General features: G+C 41.4%; 2 protein-coding genes across 4 annotated transcripts; one reads left to right on the plus strand and one right to left on the minus strand.

Moving 5' to 3' along the window:
- Positions 1-1,389: 1,389 nt before the first annotated feature.
- Positions 1,390-3,885, minus strand: thy1 (Thy-1 cell surface antigen). The gene is made up of 4 exons (XM_074611429.1): positions 3,758-3,885; positions 3,183-3,226; positions 2,721-3,044; positions 1,390-2,597 (listed from the first exon to the last, which is right to left on the minus strand). The coding sequence occupies exons 2-4, from the start codon at positions 3,211-3,213 to the stop codon at positions 2,491-2,493; spliced, it is 462 nt and encodes a 153-aa protein (XP_074467530.1). The 5' UTR covers positions 3,214-3,226; positions 3,758-3,885; the 3' UTR covers positions 1,390-2,490.
- Positions 3,886-9,864: 5,979 nt separating this feature from the next.
- On the plus strand, positions 9,865-16,914 carry LOC141753015 (uncharacterized). Of its 3 annotated transcripts, XM_074611320.1 has the most exons (5): positions 9,865-10,201; positions 10,599-10,715; positions 14,171-14,518; positions 14,599-14,722; positions 16,169-16,914. In XM_074611320.1, exons 2-4 carry the CDS (start codon positions 10,643-10,645, stop codon positions 14,703-14,705), a joined length of 528 nt encoding a protein of 175 aa, XP_074467421.1. In that variant the 5' UTR covers positions 9,865-10,201; positions 10,599-10,642; the 3' UTR covers positions 14,706-14,722; positions 16,169-16,914. The 3 variants fall into 3 exon arrangements, with proteins under 3 accessions (XP_074467421.1, XP_074467420.1, XP_074467422.1); XM_074611319.1 differs by having other exon boundaries at positions 9,871-10,201; positions 14,599-16,914; XM_074611321.1 differs by lacking the exon at positions 9,865-10,201 and adding an exon at positions 10,234-10,497 and having other exon boundaries at positions 14,599-16,914.
- The last annotated feature ends 7,627 nt before the right edge of the window (positions 16,915-24,541 follow it).

Below are 24,541 nucleotides of genomic sequence, written 5' to 3' on the forward strand. Positions count from 1 at the left end.
TTAAGGGAAGCTTAAACAGCCTGATGCCGATCACAGCAGCTCCTCTCATCAGCAACACACAGTTTAATGAGCCAACACTCTTCTTGTCTTACTATGTCATTATTGCAAGGGGCAGCTATTAAGTCAAACATTTTTTTTTTAAATTTAATTTAATTTTAATTTTTTAAAATTTTAATCCACATATTCCCCAACTCTGAGGAGTGTTTTTTTTCCAGCAGGACAATGCTCCATGCCACACAGCCAGGTCAGTGAAGGTGTGGATGAAGGACCCCCAGATCAGGACCCTGTCATGGCCAGCCCAATCTCCAGACCTGAATCCCATTGAAAACCTCTGGGATGTGATCAAGAGGAAGATGGATGGTCACAAGCCCTCAAACAAAGTCAAGCTGCTTGAATTTTTGCACCAGGAGTGGCATAAAGTCACCCAACAGCAATGTGAAAGACTGGTGGAGAGCATGCCAAGACGCATGAAAGTTGTGATTGTAAATCAAGGTTATTCCACCAAATATTGATTTCTGAACTCTTCCTAAGTTAAAACATTAGTATTGTGTTGTTTAAAAATGAATATGAACTTGTTTTCTTTGCATTATTCGAGATCTGAAAACACTGCATCTTTTTTGTTATTTTGACCAGTTGTCATTTTCTGCAAATAAATGCTCTAAATGACAATATTTTTATTTGAAATTTGGGAGAAATGTTGTCAGTAGTTTTACTCAAACACATACCAATAAATAGTAAAACTAGAGAAACTGATAATTTTGAAGTGGTCTCTTAATTTTTTCCAGAGCTGTATATATTTTTAGGATAGTTGTTGTAATTGCAGCTTTCATCTGTAATGACTGTACTCTAGCCTATGTATATAGTGTGTAATTGCACTCTTTGCTAATGTATATAGCATGTTATTCTATGTTTATATTATTATAGTTGTAGTTGTCTGATATATTTATAGTGTATTCTAATATATTATTTACATTGTGTATTCTATAGATATATATTTCTAGTTTTGATGTGTATATTTACTTTATATTTACTGTATAACCTGCTGCTGTAACACAATACCTATCTATCTTCTTTTCAGGACATTGTAAGAACACAAGCACATTCTTTTAGCCGATGTGTGCAGTTGAATTGCTGTTATGTGCTGTTAATCCCTAAAATACCTGCTCAGACACAATACTCTGATTTGCATATTTTTAAGATCCTTGAAATCATTTCCTTCCTCTTTTCACACTTTAAAGTATAATCTAATTTGACCCAGTGTTGCCCTCTACAGGACAACAACAGCACCTTCAGCATAATGCACATACCAACTGGACATGCTGGAGCTCATGCACAAACACATTCAATTGGTTGGTTAGCTTCAATTAATGATCTTCTCTGATGCTGTTGAGTTTCACTTCAGTTTATTGTCATTATACAGTAGTACAGCAGTGCTTTTCAGTGCAATTAAATGATTGTGCTTTGGCTACACCTACTCAACTATAATACATAGGTAAAAATCATCCACATCCCGTTATCAGAGAAAACATCGCACCATATAAAGCATATTCAGTGTATAAATAGAACCACGTGGATCTGACTAAACTGACAACAAGCCTCGGCTGAACATGGATCATGAGATCAGGCACAAGTGAAAGGCAAAATAAAAACGGAGTTTGGTTTTTCTTTACGCGTCGTCTCCTCGGAGTAGAATAGAGACTTTATTGCTCATGCATCCATTAGTAGTCAGTCAAACACACTTTTAAAGTTTTTGTTTCTCTGCTTGTCGTTAGATTAAACCCTGCCAAAGCTGTCTTTGTCGCCCCACCCGGTTCTTATCGACAAATACAACACAATCTTCCTCTACAGTCGGCCTGTGTGGCGCAAGGTCGCCTCTGTCTGCCCTCACCGTTTGGCAGCCAAGAAGAAGAAGACACAGGGGACAGATTTCAGTCAGGCAAAATAGATTGCCTACTTTAAAGAGTGATGATACTCCTCAGCAATGATGCCACATTGCGGAGCGCAGCGTTGCATCACTTTTGAGTTGAGAAAACTTTAAATTGCTAGCTGGTTAAGCATCTCTCTTTAAAATCCCTCATAGATAGTTCGTCCTATCTGGTTATTAAGACTGAAGGCTAAAGCTCAATATCTTTCATTACATTTGATAAAATGATTGAATGTAGATATTAAATATTACAGAATATAGACTTTCAGTTTAAGATTAAGTCACATTCATGCTTTGTACTCATCACCCTGTTGGATTTCAGATTTCTACTGCATATTTCAATAATATGTGAGAGTATAAAGTGTATGTATGCAGTAGTACGTGTGCTTAGTATTGAGTGCATGATGCAGAGTTAGCAGGCCTGTGACATACCAAATATATACCGTATGTTCACTCAGTTCAACTCATTGCACTTTGTGCATACACACAACTTGAGGAGAGTCTAACAGCAGTCACCGGATGATAATGGGTGCAGTGTTAACGTATGCAGCAGTTTGGCGCCTCGTTCACAGCCAGTGAATTTCCAGCAGCAAGGGAAGTGTCATCAAGGTCAGCAGTAGGCCACTGCAGCTTTGTAATAGGACACTCCACGCTGAGCACGGAAGGAGGAGCCCTGCAAGAAGAAAAAAAGGATGCAGGTTGGGAAGGAGGAGCTGTTTTGTTTTGGCAGTCACTCAAATGTTGTCTTTTTTGTGAAATAACAGGATGTGCACATCTGTGGTAAACAGCAGCTTACTTTTCTCAACCACTGAGGTTTTGGACGCCGTACCCACGTCGGGAAGTCTGATGGTGCAGGTGAAGTTGGACTTGCCGTTGGGCAGGTTTTTAAACAGAAAGCGGCAGATGTTGCCCGGGAAGATGCGGGCTCTGGCGCGCTTCTTGAAGGGGGCGTGCTGCTCCTCGTCCGGGTCGGTGGTGTCGAAGAGTCTTTCGCCATTCGTGTACTTGCAAAATGGTTCCGGTGACTCGGCCGGGACCGCGTATTTGCAGTCCATCCTGAGATTGTTTTCATTTAAAGAGCAGTAGTTCAACTGAATCACCTTCTGGCCTGACGCAAATCCTATGTGTAGTGAGAGATGATCAGATATTTACCACCAAAAACTCAACCCACTCAGAAATAATTCATTCATAATGAAAGAAAAAGACATGCAAATATCAGAAAAAGAGTCCTTTATTCGCATTGTGTAAATGATCTTACCAAAAAGTAAAATTGTGACAAGCAACAACATTCTCCCAACTTTCCTGCAAAAGAAAAAAGAAAAAGATATTGAATAAAACAGTCAGAACAAACTAACACCACCCTATTGAACCAAACAGCCTTTTTGTTTTACTGTCATATCTTCAAAAATCAAATAAAGCTGACTACGCTGTAAAGAGCGGGGTCAGATTTCAGAGGAATGAATACCACGCTTCTAGAAAAGTCACTGTACCATATAACACTGAACAACTGAGAACAATACAGCCTCACTGTTTTCACGCTGCAAACTTCGCTGGTGGATTGCCAACATTGACACATTTCTGTGCTCAACCTCTCTCGCGCTGATTGTTTGCTTACTTGTATTTAATACGCTAAGAAAATACTGAACATAAAGCAGCTCTATTTTGTTTGCTTGATGCAAAGCCCCTCTCGCCTTCATTCAAATATTTGCTTTAGTGCTGACTCCAGTGTTAAACCCCAATATTTCACCCAGACTGAAAGACAAGCATTGTGCATAGCTCAATATTTTACCACAGCTCAGATCCAGCAAATAATAGCACATGAATCATTCTCACCTTGTCTGATGCAGTTTGAGCTTTCCTCAGTGCTCTGCAGTGTGATGCCAGGGGTAGATACAGTAGAGGTCGGCTTATAGAAGAAACAGAGGAGAGAGAGGATGGGAGGGGGACAGAGAGGGAGGGGAGAGAGAAGGGGGGAGAAAATGCTGCTCCACTGGACTTTGGGGACATTTCTCAGTATTGTGTAAGGTTTTTTTTATTATTGATTATCCTCCTCTGTTTTACCACAGGATAGAGGATCACATATCAATACACAAACCTACGGCCTCATCCGGAAAAGATTGAATTCAGGCTGAATGAAGTAGAAAAGGGAAAATGTTGTGATGAGGGTTTGATTAGCTGAGACACCTCAGCAGCTGTTCTACATTTCCTCCTCATTCAGTGAGCGGAGTACAAACCGTGTCAGCAGTTTCTCAGCCACTTTTGCCAACATAAATTAGAATATATACATATTAAACACAAATACGCAGATCATTAATTTCAACTAAGGTATTGAAGATCGATGCTGCGTTTACAGCCACATTGAATATATAAAAACACATCATAAAGGAAAACAAAATAACAAGCAGGATGATATGATATGTCCCAATAGGCTTATCATTTAATATTACATTAAATATGTTATAATGGACCAGAATTAGACTGTTAAAGGAACAGTGTGTAACATCTATTAGCAGAAATGGAATATAATAATCATAACTATGTTTTCATTAACCTGAAACTAATAATTGTTGTGTTTTGAGTTGTGTTGGATCCCGTTCATTCCTATGAAAGTTGCTCAGTGGCGCATGAAGCCAAAATGGCTCGACTTCCGTCTGGAAAAGTACCCGGATTTTGGGCACATGGAACATGCACAGTAGCATCCGCTCAGTCACATGACTCGGTTCATGGGATCCCAACATCACGTTACTTTTTAATAAGGGCTATTAGAATTTTCGTACTGGGAAGTTGATTCACCTAAAAAAAATTATCCGCTGAGTTACAGGTGTCTCTTTCCCAATTTAAGTCTATTAGAAAAAGTATTTTTGGGCCCAGTGGCATCACGTGACGGACACAGAAGTTGTAGTACCGCCGTTTGGCCACTACAAAAGTTGGGATCAATGACTTGCGCTCTTCCTGGGGGCTTGGGTACAGCCAGCCGCCGTCTTACTTCCGTTGCTCCTATTGTGATTACAGTAAGGATGGCCTCTGAGCGAGGTCAACGCCATTACCACGGTTCTGACCTTGGCAGCTCACGTTACCGCAGTCTTGGAAAGGGAGGAGTGAGCGGAGGGGTATGTAGTAACATGGCTCTCACACTCCAGAGATCTGAGGTCTTTTAGTGTGTATTTTCATTATAGTATATATATTATAGTCAAGTCTATACAGCCGCTCTGTGAGGCTCTATTCATTTTTAATTTTGAACAGGTGATATCGCTTCATGAAGAGTCGGAGGATAACCATAATTCATCCTGAGGGGGACATGAATGTGTGTGTACTTGTCAACCTCATGGTTGAGCTAGATGAAGAGTCAGGGGATCACCAAAGTCCTCTGGGGATCATGAATGCCTGTACTAAATTAGCCTCCATGGTAATCCATCCGATAGTTGTTGAGATGTTTCAGTCTGGACACTGCTTGAGCTGGCTTAGTGTGGAGGATTTATAATGTGGCAAAATGTTTATCTAAATATTAAAGACTGAAGTAAAATGATTGGTTTGTGTTGTCTAAAAGAAACATGAAGAACAAGCAGAGCTGGGCACACTGTATCCTCTGTGTCCTCTCACTGTATCCTCTGTGTCCTCTCATTGCATCCTCTGTGTCCTCTCACTGTATCCTCTTCACACTGCTCATCCATTTTGTGAAGGTCCTTCCCGGACAGTTGCTGAACAACTGCCATACTGAGGCAGTCTCCCAGGACACTGACAGAAGTGTTGCAGAGGCCTCTGAAAAGCAGCACAACCCACAGAAAACAATGAAAGCAGGAGATATCTGCCATTTTGCTCTGTACTCTGTTCATTAAAGAGTCTGTAGCTGTGATCCCTGCTGCTCCTCTGCTGATGCTGCTGTTGATACACTGCAGATGAAACACAGAGCCGTCACCGATTCCTCCTCAGTGAGGTATGCTATACTATAATACTATAGGCTTACTACCACTAGACCATCAAACTGCACCAAGTAGTGATTAAGTCACCACTAGTTCACTAACAAAGACCACAGCAGTGATGGTACGGGTTTGGAATAGTTTATTATGTATTGAGATGGAGGGGAGCAATGATGATGAAGGAGGAATGGGTTAGGAAGGAGGATGAAGGGATGAGGGATGGTGATCGAGGGATGAAGGGATGAGGCTCGGTGGTTGAGGGATGAAGGGATGAGGGTCGAGGGATGAAGGGATGAGCGTCGATGGTTGAGGGATGAATGGACGAGGGTCGATGGTTGAGGGATGAAGGGATGAAGGGATGAGAGTCGATGGTTGAGGGATGAGGGTCGAGTGATGAGGGGATGAGGGGATGAAGGGATGAGGGTCGATGGTTGAGGGATGAGGGGAAGAGGGATGAAGGGATGAGGGGAAGAGGGTCGAGGGATGAAGGGATGAGGGGAAGAGGGATGAAGGGATGCAGGTGGGCGATGAGGGGAAAAGGGTCGATGGACAAAGAGATGAAGGGATGAGGGGATGAGAGATGAAGGGTTGCAGGTGGGGGATGAGCGGAAGAGGGTCGAGGGATGAAGGATGAAGGGATGAGGGGATGAGGGGTCCAGGGATGAAGGGATGAGGGGATGAGGGGTCCAGGGATGAAGGGATGAAGGGTTGAGGGATGAAGGATGAAGGGTGAGGGTTGCGGGATGAGGGGATGAGGGGATAGGGATGAAGGGATGAGGGGATGAAGGGCTGAAGGGATGAAGGGATGAGGGGAAGAGGTGTTGTAGAAGGATGGATGGAGGAGAGCGATGGAGGAGAGCGATGGTGGAGCGGTGTCGGCTTGAGGCGGAGGCGGAGGGAACCGGGAGAGTCTCGTCTCTGAGTGGGGAAGCCGTCTCGGGGGGATGTGAAAGCTGAGTCGAGAGGAAATAGGAAATGGGATGTTTATGAGGCGTGCTCTTTGTTCCCAAACAAATCCATGCACCTGGTAGACCTGGTAGAGTTGGAAAGATATTTTCAACATAAAGTTTGTTCTTCTTTATTGCATCCCCAATGTAAAACAAAGGCTTTTATTTTGAAGGAAATTTTCTCAAGCATGATGCTGCTGCAGACTTTTCTTTCTGCGAAGTTTGTGGAAAGTTTGACTGCAGACTGCATGGTCCAGAGAGGTGAGCAATTACTGATATATCATCGATCAAGCGTCCTAACACACGTGCATGTTTGCATCATTATAATGTGTAGCTAACGCTGCAAGCAGGACAAGCAGTACAACTTTACTGCATTGTTTTGCACAGTTTGTCCTTGTGCTGGTTCTGCCTGCCAGACCTCATTATTTCACCACATTCAGGCTACGCAGCAACACTGGAAGAGCAGAGTACTGATATACCGTTATACATTTACAGTTCACACATGTGTGATGTCAGACTCTGACACATGATCACACAGCAGCACACAGCTGGATCTTTAACATTCAGCTTTAATCTGCGTAGTAAACCTCCCCAGCCCCCACACACAACAGCTGGAACGCTTAGGGACCATCAATAAATTACTGCATAATGGTTTTCCTATTCCTCCATGTTTGCTCGACTGATTCAAATTCAAATTAAATATCGACTAAAGTTTATCTTAATTATGGAGGTGTCAGTGGTGCATTTTACTGTTTTGGGGCCAACACACTGCAGGTACGACCCATATACAGTACAACAGCATTTTCTTCAATAGCTTCCATCCTATTTTTTCATCTTTAAATATGTATATGTAAATATGTTTTCACTACATAACAATGCCAAAAAAATATTGGATATTAGTGCTTAATATAATATTAATACTTTGATGCATTTTTTTCTTCCAGTAACGTGTTAAATGCCCCACTGACCCAGTATACAGTGTAAAGACACTGCATGGGTGTAGTCTCATCTGCAGCCTGAACTGGGCTTCAGACAGAACAGCACATCCAGGCCTGCTAGTGTTGCACCAGTTTGATACAGTAACATACTGTGTGGTGTAGTTTGCACTCAGTCTGCATGTTAACTTTGTGGATTGAAAGACTCTTGTGTTTTTCTGCTTTAGTTCAGTGAAGGTATTCTGGGGCTGAATGTGCAACTTTCTCATGATCTCCCATGTTGAACATGTCTATTGAATTCATTCACATTGCTACAGCAGGTGCTAAATAAACTATAGTGCATTTGTACACGTGCAATCAGTTCAAGTCAATGCAATTCAATACTTATTATGACATTCATGGCCAAAGCACATGCATGATTATGAAATACAAGGACTGAAAAACAAAATAACAGAACGAGAAAAAAAAATAATAATATAGTGAATAATCAGCAAACAACAGAAACTAGACTACTGCAATCATCTGCAAGATTTCACAGACCGGAGGAAAACAACCAATCACAGCCGAGCTGGAGCCTTGCTGTCTCTGAGCAGCTGTCAATCACTCACCAACTCTGATCAAACAGTCAAACTAGGCAGCGCTGATCAAATATGAATCAATATTCTGTTACTATAATGCCTAATTCTCTCCTCAAATGTTTTCAGAAACATCTTGTAGTGTACTGTTTAGCTGTGGAATGAGAAAGTTTGTGATCCGGCAGCCATGTTGAGATCTGCTGAGGAAATACCAAGCACCGCCCACCAGCCGGAGCACAGCCAATAGGAACGCTCTCTCTCTCTGAAATGACCTGTGATTTGCCAAAGTCTCCCGTCACGGGCTAGATGTTTTAAAGCCTGAAAACAGAGCCATGAGGAGGAGCAGAAGTCTAGTTTTCTCTCAGAACACTTGAATTACAACATGCTGATGCTTATTATTGAATCTTTGTCCAATGATGAGGTGTGAGTGATGGCACTGAGAAAGCGTTATGGTAGACCTGAAACACACAGAGGCCACAGGAAAAAACAGTGGACGTAAGGCCCTGTTCAGAGCGGTATTAACATGCATCCTGAGTGATCGGATCACAAGTGGATCGCTCTAAGTTCAGGTGTGAACGCACTAAAGATGCATTGAGATCTGATCTTTCAGACCACATTCAGAGGTGGTCTGGGCCACATACAGCCACATTCTTTTAGCAGTGTGTACGCAAATATGTCCTGGGCCACATTAAGGACAGCCTACTCAACTGACGTCCCGCTGGGATCCGCGGGTCTCTGTGCTCTTCATGTGAATAGACAAACAGACGCAAGCGTTTGTCTGCCTCTCAGCATGGAAACGTCGGTACAACTGTATTAAACTTTTATTAAAATGTATTACACGGCTGTGTTGAATACTCGATTCTGATTGGTCAATCATGGTGTTCTGCGGTCTGTAATTTCTTTTATTGCCGACCGTTGCTATGGGCGCAGCTCTGATGTCGGACTCTGGTGGACCGTTTTTGTGTCAAATTATTGAATTCTTAAGTAAGTAGCCGTGTAATAGGCGGGATAATATACAGCTAGGGGGTCATTGTTGTGAAAGAATCCCCTTCACGGCGATTGGAGACCAGCATCGCCCTGCCGGGGATACTTTCACAACAATGACCCGCTGGCTGTACATTATCCCTTACATATCTTAGGCGACTTAATCTACAGACTATCACACTAGGCATGCAAAGAGAGCTCTCTCTCTCTCGTTGCCTGGCAAAGGCAGCGGTGCCAGCGGCCGGTACAATAACCTTACATTTTGATGTTAATAAAATTCATGAATATGTAGGATATTACTACTGACAATCTTGTAATATTACAGCCATGTGTTCACTACGTGTTTATTTGCATATAGAGCAGGGAAGTGAGATCCGATCACAAAGTGGTCACTAGAGACTGCATGAGGCATCCTAATGCCAGGTGTGAACTGGTGGTGTTCCAGTTTTTGTCCTGCAGAGGGAACTCTTGTTTTGCACCAAGATGTGACAGCTCCCCAAAACCAATAATCTGGGATGGGAGGATTGGGAGTAGTGATGTAGGGGTATGAAAAGAAAATGTATTTGCATTATGAATAAAGTTCCAGTTCCACAACTTTTTTTTAACATGAACTCCAAAAACATAGTAGGATTCACCTCCTGGTCAAGATTGAGTCACACCTGACGAGCTAATGAGCATTAAATCTTTGTGCAGAGCTGTAACTTTAATAAATGGAAATTAATTTCCCTGCTCCTGGATCAGTGCTGTGCATGTTCTTTTTTAGGATGTGTGCGTGTTTGAGTGACTACGTAGGCTCCAGAGCTAGAACTGCATCCTCAGTCCAACAGTGAGCTGCTCCGCTCTGCTGCTGCTCCTCTGCTCTGCATACTGGCACATCGGCGCAGCTCCACCTCGGGACAGGGACCAGACATCACATCAGGTAAGACCGGCTGTCTCAGCTGCAGAGGGGGACAAATGAAGCTTAGACATGTCAGTGAGGGAAAGAAATGTCCTGATCGGTCCTGCGTGTATCAGAAGATCTGCATGTCTGTCTTTCATCTGCAGTAAGAACACAATATGCGCACTATAGTGAGAGCAGATCTGCAGTTTGCTGCAGAGCAGAGTCGTTGCATCATGGGCGTAGTCCTCTCCTCTCTGCATGTTAGGGCTGCAGGCAGAGCTGCACATCCAGGCCTGCTATCACTGCGCTAAAGGACACAGGGGCCTAAATATATGGTGCATGTTTACTTTGTTTTCTTTGTGCATGAATCAGTGATGTTTTTTTGGGTTTCTGCATGTGCAACTTCTTCATGTTGTCCCATGTTGAACTCCTCCAGGCAGTGAGAGGTGCTGTGAAGGTTATTGACAGACACCAGTCGCCATGGAGATGCACCTGCTCATCACGGCCTGTCTCCTCTTTGGCAGCATCACCATCACGCATCAAACTACTCACAGTATGTGTCTTTGCTTATTTATTATTATCAGACTGTTAATAAATCTACTGTAGAAACATAATGCTGTGATTTGAGGTCGTTGTTTGCCAGAAGTTCCATTTAAAGTTGGATTTATAAACAGGCCTATATGGGTGATTATGTTAAAAAAGATTAACACAGTTGCACAAAAAAAATAAATGTATTGAAATGTAATGAAAGGCCTGTGTTGTCATGGAAGTCAATTTGGGATCAAATCCAGATTGTCCATGACAGAAATTCAATAATACTGCAGCAAAGGTGTCATTACCCGATTCCACCACACCAGTAAAGCTTCATTAGGATGATGTAATCCTGATGTATTAGGCTGTAAAGTTATACTTATACATGGGAATGAATGGGAGATGGGAAAATGAGTATCTACTGTAGATGACATCTTCCCTAAAGCTCGGTATTACAGTGACATCACCACCTTGGACTTCTTCATGTTCATTTATTGAGGAAATATCTGCATAGACCTAAATTGATAAGATATAAAGCACAGAAGTACTGCGAAGCCCCAAAGTGTTCAATATTAAATAAATAATCATCCATTATCTGTAACCGCTTATCCTGTTCAGTGTCGCGGGGAGGGATGGAGCTGATCCAAGGATACATATACCCCTTTCACACCAATGACCAGCGTCAATAAGGGTTATCTGATCCTGGTTCAACCCTCCTTTTGTCAATTCAAACAATGCCGCACCTCAAAATGTCGCTATACATCCGTGTTGTTCTCGCCCGTCGTTCACCTCTGAAATCATTCCTGCTGCTGTTCCACAGTTTGTTTATGAGCCATGACAGTTGCGTCACGACTTTGCGCCCTCATTTGCAACCGATTAGATTTGTCCCGCCCCGTTTGTTAGCAACCCCGGTGCGTGCCATTCACATCGAAATCAACCCTGGTCCGACCCACCTCTCGACCTGGGACGCAAAGCTGAGTCGGTCACCTCGGGCAATTTAGAGTCAATTAACCAAACCTGCAGGGGGAAACCGGAGCACCCGGAGAAAACCCACACGAACACGGGGAGAACATGCAAATTCTGTGCAGAAGGGCACCTAGCCGGGTTCGAACCTGCAACCCTCTTGCCATGAGGTGACAGTGCTAACCACTGCACCACCATGCAGCCCTGTAAATAATAAATAATTATATCCGGCTAATAAATGGTGTGAAATTGTTCAGCGTGGTTTATGATTCAGCATCAGGAAGAGATTCTCATTCCCACGGCGTCAGATACCGACGCTTCGTCAGGGTCGGCGCCAGAGTATTAGAGTGGACAGGCAATCAGCTTTGACGGGGGGGGGCATTTTTTTCACCTCATACAGCCTTTATTAAGTGTGTATTTAACATTATCATGTTTCATGAAAGAAATAAACTGACAGAGAGGGGTATACATACTGTCACTTTATGCGCACAGGCTCGCACGCATACATACACATGCTGTTATGTCCACAAAAACAGGTTATAAACTAACAGCGTGTCCTAACTGGATGCGACGCTCTCTGTCCACACTGAATCCATTAAATCTGCATTTCTGTTACGTCATGTAAACAAACCACGTACATATCAGCTGTGAGCTCCAGATCAGACTGCAGCTGGAGACGTAACCACTTAAAAGATGGGTTACTTGTTATCTTCCTGCATTTGTAGCCTATTTTTTAAACAGAAAACACACGTTTTATATTGGGATATTTACTGGAAATAACATACGATATAGCCAAGAGCAAGTAGGTTGTTATCTAGCGATCTTCTCCAGCCAGCTGCCACCTTAAAAGGTTATTTATAGTGAAATGAGGAGGCACTGTAGGCTACAGATAACCCCTCAGGCACGCACTGCGTCTTGCTCGTGCCAGGGTCAAAATGTGCACACAAACAGGTGCCGAGATAAACAGGGAGTTAAACAACACATTAATCTGACAGTCTGACTCATTTCTTCATAACCACAATTTAAGTTAATAAAGACTAAAGACACACACTGAGCGGGAGGGAGGGGAGGTGGATGGGTCCAATAAACACAAGGTGTTCATGTCCCGTATGTCACGTTATCAGCTGTTGGTTCATGTCCCAAACGTAGTCGTTTAAAGCCCAACCATGGTGCTTATTCTTAAACCTAACTTTAGTGGTTTTATTGACAGAACCTAAGGAAATATTCTTGTTTACTTGACAACATTAAGGACGTGTTTACTGCAACAGGAAAGAGTGACGCTGAGGGGTCTGACAAAGCGTCAGTATGCGACGAGTTGGGATGAGAACTTGTTGGTTATTTACAGCAGCAGCCTGTAGTCAGTTGATTCAGATAAATAACTTTGACATTGTTGTTCTAGCTAACATGAGCTACATTTGGTAGAAGTTGCTATGCAGTGATTGGCTGTAAGGTGAGAGGGCGGTGACAACACCACTTTCATGACAATATGAATCAGTACTGCCCAAATTACCACAATATTTACCTCAAAATGTATTGAAAATGATTTTATTAGAAACATAATTTAATGATTATATTCCGCTATTTCCCAATAGCTGGTAATTTATTTAATACATTTCCAGGAAAAGAATACAAAGTGAATTGATCTGCTTTATTTTCATGTCTGCTGATAAATAGATAATAATTATCAATTAACTTATTTGAATTTTCTTAAAAAAAAAATCCTTGACATCAGCTACCAGGTAACATTTGTGTAGACAGTAAGTCACACAATGGTGACATTTATGCCTGATCAGAAGTGTCTTCTGAAGCCTAAGGGCCATATTTATATGCTATTTTAGCATATAATCAATAAATAATGTTTATAATAAAGTAATTTTCTATACATTTTGAGGTAAATATTGGGATAATTTTGCAGTAATTCCAAAGAAATTTAAAATAGGTTACTTACTAATTATCACCTAACTACCATGAAATTTGCGGAACTGTAAAATGCCAAAATTTCATAATAATGGGTTGAGTTTTAATAATTGCTTCACTTATTTCATAAACTGTGTTCTGCACTTTTTATTCATATGTTTATTTGTTTCATAGTGGCTCTTTTATTTATTCTATATTGAACACTTTGGGGTTTGATTAAGTACCCTATATAAAAACAGCGGTGTTACTCTGTAATGTTCTGGAGTCAGCAAGAAAAAAAACTCAGGAATTAAAGTCACAAATTTACAAGAAAAATACTCAGAATTACCAACAAAATAAATAATTTGTTGCTGCAAATTGACGGAGCTTTACATAAAAATATATATTTTTTAACTGTGGTGTCAAAACAGATCTATGCACATAATAGATGCAAGGCTGCCAGATATGTCTTTACTAAATATCAATATATATAAGTCATTGTGTAGCTTTGGCTTTATGTGTGGGGTCATCATTGTGCTTATCCCATATTACAGTGTTCTCAGCATGAATTGAAAAAGAGAGCATTTGTGATTCCCATCCTGTCTGCGTCTCTTCCAGTGAGCTCGGTGTTTACGTTTCTGTTCACGCCTCGCGGGCCTCAGATGTTTCCGTGTCTGACTTACCTGGAGCGAAACGTCAGGGTGGACTGCGAGTTCCCGCAGACCTACCAGGTCCCCGGCCCCTACTGCGAGTACCGGCAGGACAGCCGCCTGGTGGGCAGCACCTTCCCCAACGCCGTCATCTACGTGTCCACGGAGGACCGCAGGAGGAGCAACGTCAGCCTGGTCTATCCCAATCTGTGCCGCCTCACCTGGGCCCCGATGGACGACGAGAAGCCTTTCACCTACACCTGCAGGGTTTACCAGGGCAGCAGCTGGAAGGAGAACAGCATGGCCGTCCATCACAGTGAGTATATTCAGCTTGTTGTTTTGGCTCTTTGTTTCCTCCAGGGACAACATCTATAATCACATTCTGCTCTGTTACAGGGATTATTCCAATCTGCTCTGCGATCAGTGTGATGTTCAAATCGGCGCCGTGGTTTTTGTCGCTGGTGATGTCACTTCCGATGGCTGTGGGTCTTCTGAGTCCGTGAACTCTCACTGTTACATGGTAACGACTCAATGGACCTTTCTTACATGATTTGTGACTCTGGTTTGATGGTCACTGGTTGACTCTGTGATATGACTTTATTTTATTTTTTAGGGCAGAGAATAAAAGCCATGAAACCCCCTCTAATTAAATTAGACTGGATGAAATCAAGGTTTTATTGAGCTATTCTTTAAAAACGTACCTTCGAGGTGCGAAAGGTTTTATGTGATTCTCACCACTGTACCTTGAACACCATTGTTTCACAAAAAAGGTAAATAAATTACTACATTATCAAGTGAAAGACATTGCAACAGTGTTAATTTTCTATTATAATGTTTTTAATCTGTTGCGTCGATCAGGTCTCCCTTGTAAATAAGATTAACTGGGACTCATCTATATAAACAATCGTATCGTTAATGGCCGAGTGACTATTCATTTTGTGGGATTTATTGTATTTTTTTTGTTAAAGAAAAACAGATGCTTCATATAGATTTATATTGCATCTTATTTTATTCTTATTATTACTGCTCTGGTTTGATTGTATACACTGGCATTACAAGTGGAGATCTTCTCTCAAACACTAAAACAATAGAGAGCCTTTTGATTGGCTACAGACTCATTAAAGAGTGTCTGTTGGTTTAATTTTAATTTGGATTACAGTCTCACCAGTTTGCTCAAATACAGACATAGTATGTAAACTAGACAGGTATTCAAGTGGCTGACATGGTAATCAGTAATAGTAATGGATAACTGCTCAAACACTGCCTTTCCTGCTAGCGATGCTAATCTGTGATACCATCAGTACCTTTAAATAGAATTAAGACGTCTGTCTACTGGACCCCCGTGTGTGGGTCTCTTCTATGGAGTCATAGGAGTGCCATAAAAAAGAATAAATCTGTTTAGGAATAAGAAAATAAATGTGGAAATATAAAGAGCAATAAAATAATAAATAAATGTGGAAATATAAAGACGAATAATAAAATATAAAAGAATGATTATAAGCATTTACATTTATTTTGTCATTTATTTGTTCATTTTTTTCTGTACATATTTAATTAAGTATTTAAAAAAATATATATGTATTTATTTTCTGCATATAAATTACTCTATTTTTAAAATTTACGATAGAATATATATGTGCAGGAATTGACGACTAAGGAATAAGGAAAAGTAAAGGGATACAAATAAATACATGACACTGTATAAAAATATAAACAATATAAACATAATTTTTCTAAATATACAACAAATAGTGTAATTTATATGTGAAAATTAAATAATATATATTGTTAAAAATATATAAATAAATAAATACAGAAATAAAAGAACAAATAAATGAAAATGCTTATAATTATTATTTTAGATTTTGTTATATATATTTCCACATTTCTTTTTTTATTCTTTTACAGTTTTATTCTTTTTTATGGCACGCCTATAACAACATACTTTTCTACTCCCCTTGTACAGCAATAAGACAAATACTGAACATGATTGGGACGACCTTTGGGAAAAGACTCTAATGTCAGTGCTTTGATGCTAATCAGCCCTACCGCCTAAAAAGACATGCAGATGTTTGTTGACTGTTTAAACTGCTAGTTTGCAAAGTCTGTTCAGTGATGCGGACGAGGCGGAGGTGTTAGCTCTGCAGCCTCGTAGTGGGAGTCATACTGCAGCTGAATTTCTTACGCAGCTCAAGTACTCGTTGGACAGACTTTGCCAAGATGTAATATGGCGACAACAAGTGTAATGTTTTGCACAGCAAATGTGAATTGTTTAAATTAGACATCGCTCTCCTCCTGTACAAGTACGCATGTGATAATGTGCACAGTATATGTGTAGTGTGAACGAATATTGTAGCTTTATGTGCTGCTTCCACTTAAATATTTTATGTTTCTAGTGTACACGCCTTCCACACACACATTTAGGGCTCTCTTTATGCTGCTTATTTCATTTGAATGCTATTTTTTTAAAACTTTGATGTCACAGTTTTAACAATAATTGCGACTGCACTGCATTTCTGTGTTATATACATCATCATCATCATCATCATCATCATCATTTTCTGATGTTACGCTGCTTAGTATTATTTGCAAAGTAATAAAGATGTCTTTATATTTTTCAAATAGATAAGTCAGCTTGTTTTATTTTCTTGCGCCACCAAAGGTGTGCTAAGTGCTATAGCAAAACTATAGTAACAAATAAAGATTATGCACAATAAACGCGTCCTGTGTTTTCTCTGCACACGCCACTATTTCTATAAATATATACTCTCCAAGGCCCTAAAAACAATATGCCTAATCAGCGTAAGAAATGCACTAAATTAAAAGTTGAAGCCAATGCAGGTCTGAAGCTCTGATTGTGTATCATATGACACTAGATGTCAGCAAAGCATTCAGTTGCTGCAGCCTGTTTGTCAGTTTTATGTTGGTGCTTCCACTTCTTGTCCTGCAGAGGGAACCCTTGTTTACTTTGGGATACCATTTGACAGACCCCCTATAAACACACAGTATATATTCATGGTATTAAGGTTATTCAATTGAGCCCCCATACGCATCAGGATCTACTGGTCTAATTAATAAATAAACAGGTGTAATCCATAATGAAAAATAGTTGAGTTCTATTCAGTTCCAGGGTTCTGATAGGGTGTATGCTGCCTCCTTGTCATGATTTACTGGGACATTTACTGTAAACTGAACAGAGCTATCAGTACGTACTTGCACCAGCTATTTATATTTTATGCTTGATATATATCTGCTACATTTGAGGAGGAAATGTATACTTTTTATTTCACTATTTGACACCTATAGTTACTAGTTACTTTAAAGTCGAAAGAGGCCAGCTGAGGTGGTTCGGGCAGCTGATCAGGATGCCTCCTGGACGCCTCCCTTTCGAGGTTTTTCTGGGTACGTCCAACTGGTAAGAGGCGCCGGTGTAGACCCAGAACGTGCTGGAGAGATTATATATCTGGTCTGGTCTGGGAACGCCTCGGGGTCACCCAGGAAGAGCTGGAAAACGTCGCTGAGGAGAGGGACGTCTGAATTCCCTGCTTTGCCTGCTGCCCCCACGACCCGGCCCCGGATAAGCAGAAAGAAAATGGATGGATGGATGGATGGATGGAGATTGGACATTACAGATAGTAACGGTGATGTATGATTATAATGTAATGTCACGTGACTGTTTTGGCCGATGCCCAAGATGATCGCTCGCGCTTACGGAGTGCACAATCTGAAGCAACAGGATGCCGACTGCAGTTCACTTAACAAGGATTGTCATAACAAGGATGTTCTGAAAGTTACATATAGTACCTTTAAGTTTATTTAAGGATAACTTCATGATTTGTTGTATTGATACTTTTCACTTAAGTAAAAGATCTCAACACTTCTTCCACGAGTGCACAAAGGTCAAACTGTGGAACGCCTATTCCTGAAATACAGTATGACATCTTTTCTTGAAGATGAACAAGCATGCCATTTAAAATCCAAAAACCTCGAGATGTTAAAGCAGGAATCCAGATCAGGTGAGGAGAACTCATCCGGTCATAGTTGTAGCCCCCGAGCAGCACAGTGCTTGATGTTTGCCATAAGAACACAGTCTCACTCTGTCTTTCACACATACAGTATGTTCCTAGAGCAGATTCATAAAAAGAGCCAGAATTTCATTTCAGTTTCAAGAACTGTAATCATGGTAGGTTTATAAATGTCTAACTTGGAGATGTAGGTTTCAATTGTTGAAGAAACGGGGCCCTTCAGAGAGAAGAGGCATCACATTTTTAGTTATTTTTGGGCTGCTGTCTCAAAACCGTGCTGCGTAAACAAAACAGTATCACTGACGGTAAAGAGAAATAAAAGAATAGCACGAAGCAGCTGCATGTGATGTCACTTCCTGTGATAATAAGCTTAGTGCAGATCAGAGAAACCACTGGAAATGTTTTCTGCATGGAAATGACATGGGCTCTCAGTACAGAGGAACAAATATATAAATACTGCGCTTGGCTTCCTGTCCTTATAAATAACCTTCAACTAAACTTCAACACAGTCAGCACCAGAAAAAACAACAACAAGTGTGCTCTTCTTGTAATTTTTAGATGAATGGAACATATTAATTGTGAAGTAATAATGCAGATTACCCCTCTGCTATTTAGGGTTGAAGAAGTTTGTTCACACATAAAAACAATTAATGAACATCAATCACAAAAACACATACAGTCACACAAATATGGTGTGTCATAGAGTGTTATTGTTGTACAGATCTGTATCTGTGGCCAGATGGGAGCAGAGTGAAGCATGAGTTCAGGAGGTGGCCGAGGTCATGTGCTATGGTGAGTGCTTTGCGTGTGACGGCGGTGTCAATGAGGGCTGGGAGGCTGGGAATATGGAGATTTTGGAGGCATTGTTTGTGATTGTGAGGAGTTTGTTCCTGTTGGTGACGGTGAGAACGTGGACCAGTAGAGGAGGTTGGGTTCTCTATGATGCTACAGGAGGAACAGAAGGTTTGGTGGTGTGACTGTGCGTTTTCCGGATGGCGGAGAGCCTCTGTTTGGTAGTGTGATGATCAAAGCTGAGTTTATTGTTAAAGGTGATGTTACTGTTGGGTTATTTAACTAAAATATGATCATTTATATCCACTGTTAGACAATACAAGCTCAAGTTCTACCTTAAAACTTTCACAAATGTATATGTGCATATAAGATTGAAACGCTTTGTCACGGCCGTCGGCGTTCGATAATGCCGCACAAGGCAGCCTTTCGCAGCGGTAGGAGATGCACCGGGCTTTAAATTAACTACAATGTAAACCCATCTACAGCAACAGTAAAAGTGCTGTGGTGACGTATTATAAAGAGTGAAAGAGACACTCAGGGTGGGCGCGTTTCATCCGGGAGACCGCTGTTCTTGTCCCGTGCGTTATGTTTCCCTTTAACATTATAATCAACTGTTCGTTTGTGTCTCGTGTTCACAACGGCACTGTAAAAATGTAGTATAATTTTAAGCCCAGCCGTGCTGTTTTTTTCCTTAACCTAAGTGGTTTTGTTGCTTAAACCTAAAGAAGTGTTTTTGTGTTTTGTGTAATTTTGTGTAACATTAAGCACGTGTTTACCGCGACTGAAAAGTGACGCCGAAGGACTGTTAAGCACGTGTTTAGTGTGACGGAAAAAAGCGATACCGAGGGGTCTGACAAAGTGTCGAGTGTGTGACGAGTGTTGAAACTTCAAAGGATATAAATATATTTAACATCAGCAACAAAAAGTGATGAGTACTGGTGCCTTCGAATGAAGCTTGTGAGCTTGTGTTTACAACATGGGAAGTCGTGTACTCGAGTGGTTAAGTCATGAGAACACCGCTGCTAATCAACGCCAATATTAACATTACTGTCGGCGTCTACAAGCCACAGAAGCTAAGAATTAAGCCAGCTAGAAGCGGGTAACATACTGCAGTAATACTGTTTCCCGCCTCTTTGATTAGTTTCACCTGCCCCTCGTTAGCCCTGCACTGACCACACCTCTGACCACACCTCTGACCACACCTCTGCTCACCTGTTCCCACTTCCCCATTAGTCAGTCACTACATGTACCGGACGGTCCACTCCCTTTGTTCCGTTGTCAGATCATCATCACTGCTATTCAGTTCCTTGTTATCTGTCTGCTGGACCCACTGCCATTTGGACTTTTTGATCACTGAAAGCTTTTTGAAAATAAATCCCTGACTTCATCCTGCTGCTTCTTCACCTGTCTGCATTTGGGTCCAATCTGTTTCCCTGCATTGCCAAACGCAACACTGTATTTTAGTTTGGCTTAATAATCTAACTGTAAGGCTTCAAACAAAACGGCAGACGGAACCGCCACACTGAGTCTCCCTCTGTCCGGACTTCATTACGACCTCCGACACCAGCCTAACTGACGACATCCTTCTTCCACCTCCACCTCCCCCTTTCTACGTCCATCCATCAGTCCTTCTGAACATTCAATACGTCCTGAATTTCCATTAAACCTGTTAACAACATTATTGTGGCGTGGTCTTTGCTAGTGAACTACTAAGTCAGGCAAGACAAAGAAAGGCTGGAAAGCTAGGTGGAAAAAACACTAGACAATATCTGGCCAATGACTGATGAACTAGGACTTGTATATAAATGATATGGGCTGAGGAAGTGATTAGGAAACGAGCTGCAGGTGAGGAGGCGGCCAGGGAGACCCAGGTGAAGGGAATGATGTGATTGCAAACAGGAGAGAGAGGCAGGCTCTGAAATGACGTGAGAGGTTTATGATGAGGCATGAAAACAGAACAGATGAAGAAATAAACTAAGAGTAACTTCTACTTGTTATTGTGTTATATTGTGCCTGACGAACACGCTGTAGTTTCCTTATGTAGGAGCATTTGGAGCAGTAAAATTGTGAGCACCCATGATTCTGTCACCCTGAGCCGGAGTTGTTTGCACCCATCCATACGACCAATCTGATTTCCTCCGTTTCCTGTTCAAGAATCACACGATGGGAGTTGATCGGCTGCTGTCAGGTTAATGTCATCATGAATTAACCGTTATCCCGGCCTCCCTCTGAGGAGATACGGGGATGCATCTCAGGTCTGACGCTGTGCATATTGTGTTTTATATTAGCAAAGCTCCAATGGCCCAGACCACCTAATTTCCTGGCTTTGTGCCTGGGCCACACAGATAAATTAGCCATCCGTGCAGCTCTCTCCGAGCCACATAAACACGGCAGGAATAATCTCCATCAGCTCGGAGCATTAAACGAGCGTTGATCTTCCACGCTGTGCAGATGTTAATGGAGGCTCTGCTGTTTTTTCTATGAGTCAATTAGGGGCATCAGCCAGGAGTGGGAGCACAGGAGGACACATTTAAACCACATCTGTGTCATACGGTCATGATTGTGTTGTTCATGTTGTGCTATAGAATAATCTACACATTCAGAGTTTGTTAAATAAAGCATCGTTAATAAATTACAGACATAGTTTATACTCAAAGACCAACATAAAATGAGTATAAACTTTCACTTAAATTACCACTTTTACACACACAGTTGTCAATTTACATGACAGCAGCTGTGACATATTCATGAATATTGATGCATACTATGAATAATTATGTTTACTAGTGCTTGTTGAATGAATACAATTCTGGAAGAAAACACTGAGTGAATGGAGGGCAGCAAACAAGAAAACAAAAAAAGGGTGTTTCCCAAAACATTTTTTTTCTGCAAGGTTTCCCATACATGATCCTCAGTGTAAGTTGAAAGGTGACATGTATGTTATACAGAGCATGTTTTGTAACCACCGAGGCTGACAAGACGTGCCCCCAGTCAAACAAATAAATGACAGCGGGTGTCCCTTTAACCCCACTCAGCCGCCCACCTAGCTTCTGCTAATACACTTTATTGACCAGTCAGGCAGCAGAGGTGACCCGACGGCTCTGGAAACAACAACCACTTAAGGGCTATGGGCTTTGTGATCCGCCTCCCTGCTGTTGAACGGCTCTCATCGTGTGATTAATCGTGTGTGAAGCAGGCTGTGTGTGTTAAACTGGCTATTAAGAGAATACGTTGGATGAACAGCAACATGAGAGCAAGTATATACCTTTTTATATGACATACAATGACATAAATGCATGATTCCTTATGATAGCAAGGCGTTTGAGAGGTGCTGCTATTACACAATAAATTATCTTACATTGACAAAAAGGTGTCTAAATGATTATGATATTTTTTAATGAACTCTACTAACAAAGTTGGAGACATTGCCTCCTATTGTAGCTGTATGTGGCCTCATTTCATACAGGAAACGGACTTGTTATCACTGGCGTCAAGTTTGTCACGTTTGACAGAAACCAAAGTGTGAATAGATGTTGAGACGCTCTAATGACCTGCTTTCTGTCCTGTTCCATTTGTTTTATTCAAATATGCTTCAATAATTCCTTTTCCTCAATAAAAACAGGCTTGTTTTGTACTACAGTAGAGAAATAAAGCTTCAGGTGGCAACATGAGACAGATTCATGGAAGATGACTGATTTACAATTTGTTCAAACTTGCTACCATAGAAAACTTATCAGTTTCCTGGAAGTCTAAGTTCCTGCAGTTGTGGGCTGTCATGGGTTGAAGCCAGGTCATGTTCTGAATGCTCAATTTACACAGATGTTCATGTTGATGATGTCATGATGTTCAGATTAATCTGCTCATCTACTCATGTTTTAAGATTATACCTGAAATGTCTCGCTATTTTGCTCCACAGACTATAATGTTTTTTTGTTTTTTTTAAATAATATACTCTACAACCTGCAAGAAGCTTTATATTTATATGATATTAATATGCTGTTCTCCTCTCAATATGTTCATTATGTTACTGTAGCTCATAGGGGTTATTACAATTAAAGCTTCAGTAGACAGAACGTGTTTGGCATCATTGGGCAAAAACTCCATAATAACCTTTCAGCATATTGTAATTCAAGTGTTCTGAGAGACTTCTGCACCTCCTCATGGCTCTGTTTTCAGACTTTAAAAAATGTAGCCCGTGACGGGAGACTTTGACCAATCACAGGTCATTTCAGAGAGAGGGAGCGTTCCTATTGGCGCTGCTCCGGCTGGTGGGCGGTGCTTGGTATTTCCTCAACTTGATCTCAACATGGCTGTCGGGGTCACAAACGTTCTCATTTTATAGCTAAACCGTGCACTACAAGATGTTTCTGAAAACATTTGAGGAGAGAAATAGGCATTACAGTAACACAATATTGATTCATATTTGATCAGCGCTGCCTAGTTTGACCGTTTGACCGGAGTCTGCGAGTGATTGACAGCTGCTCAGAGACGGCAGACTCCAGATCAGCTCTGACTGGTTGTTTTCCTCCGGTCTGTGAAATCTTGCAGATGCCATTAGGAGCGCCGGAGGACACCGGAGGACACAGATGTACATGCTTTTTTTTTCAGATTACCTGTCTCATGCGCTACTGTTAGGATATAGTGACCGTTTTATAAATTATATATCGACCCACTGCTGCTTTAACAACTGAACTGAGACACAGGCATTTCAATAAAGGCCACCACAGTCGGTGTAAGTTAACGTTCATAACTGGCTATTTATTAAGCAGATATACTAAAACTCTTGAAGAAAGGAAGATGAGAGAACAGTCACCATGTTGACCACTGAGAGTACTCTACCCGTGAAAAAGATGACACAAACCACACAGTAATAAAATGTGCCACCACAAACCACCTCACCGACATCCCCTTCTCCACCTCAGAGCTGAGAAACTATGCAGGATTTGAACTTTTTCTTTCTCCGTACAACTACTTCCATCACTTTTTTGTGGTGCAACACCATGAATGTCCAAAAGTGTCCGCCATTATCCCATTTTGTATGACTCATTGCATCGAGACTACAAGACACTTGTTGTTTGAGGCATATTGAGGCCTTAAGAGAACCCCCTAATCTGTTCTAACTAATGGTTTCCATTTCTATTAACTGCTAAATGTTTATATTTACGGCCATAAAGCGTCTGTTATTAAGGCCCCGACTGCAGGATCACAGATTTCAGGTCATTCACTGCCAGTTAGTGAAGAAACTGTGGAAACTGAATGAGTCACATTAGGACAGATTCAAAATGTGCCCTGATAGTGATCGTGAAGGAACCACAGAGCTTTTAATTTGAGGGCCTTGCCCTGCAGGGCCGATAACCTGGAAACTCCTTGTAGGCAGGCAGTGTGTTCGAGGTACAATCACAATAACTTGTTTCATTCATTCATTGCACTTCCTACAACTAAATGCCTAGATGTCCTTTAGGATAACAGCAGCATGACTCAATGGTGGGCTTTTATTGCAGAAACTCCTGCGCACACACAAG

The sequence above is a fragment of the Sebastes fasciatus genome, chromosome 16, assembly GCF_043250625.1.
Source record: "Sebastes fasciatus isolate fSebFas1 chromosome 16, fSebFas1.pri, whole genome shotgun sequence".
In the NCBI taxonomy this organism is placed as follows: domain Eukaryota; kingdom Metazoa; phylum Chordata; class Actinopteri; order Perciformes; family Sebastidae; genus Sebastes; species Sebastes fasciatus.

Excerpts from the sequence above, each read along its gene's own strand:
- thy1 (XM_074611429.1), bottom strand. The coding sequence starts at position 3,213 with ATGTTGTTGCTTGTCACAATTTTACTTTTTG. Across the intron at positions 3,045-3,182 it reads TGTCACAATTTTACTTTTTG|GATTTGCGTCAGGCCAGAAG; the intron begins GTAAGATCATTT and ends CACTACACATAG. Across the intron at positions 2,598-2,720 it reads AACCTCAGTGGTTGAGAAAA|GGCTCCTCCTTCCGTGCTCA; the intron begins GTAAGCTGCTGT and ends TTCTTCTTGCAG.
- LOC141753015 (XM_074611320.1), top strand. The coding sequence starts at position 10,643 with ATGGAGATGCACCTGCTCATCACGGCCTGTCTCCTCTTTGGCAGCATC. Across the intron at positions 10,716-14,170 it reads CACGCATCAAACTACTCACA|TGAGCTCGGTGTTTACGTTT; the intron begins GTATGTGTCTTT and ends CGTCTCTTCCAG. Across the intron at positions 14,519-14,598 it reads CAGCATGGCCGTCCATCACA|GGATTATTCCAATCTGCTCT; the intron begins GTGAGTATATTC and ends GCTCTGTTACAG.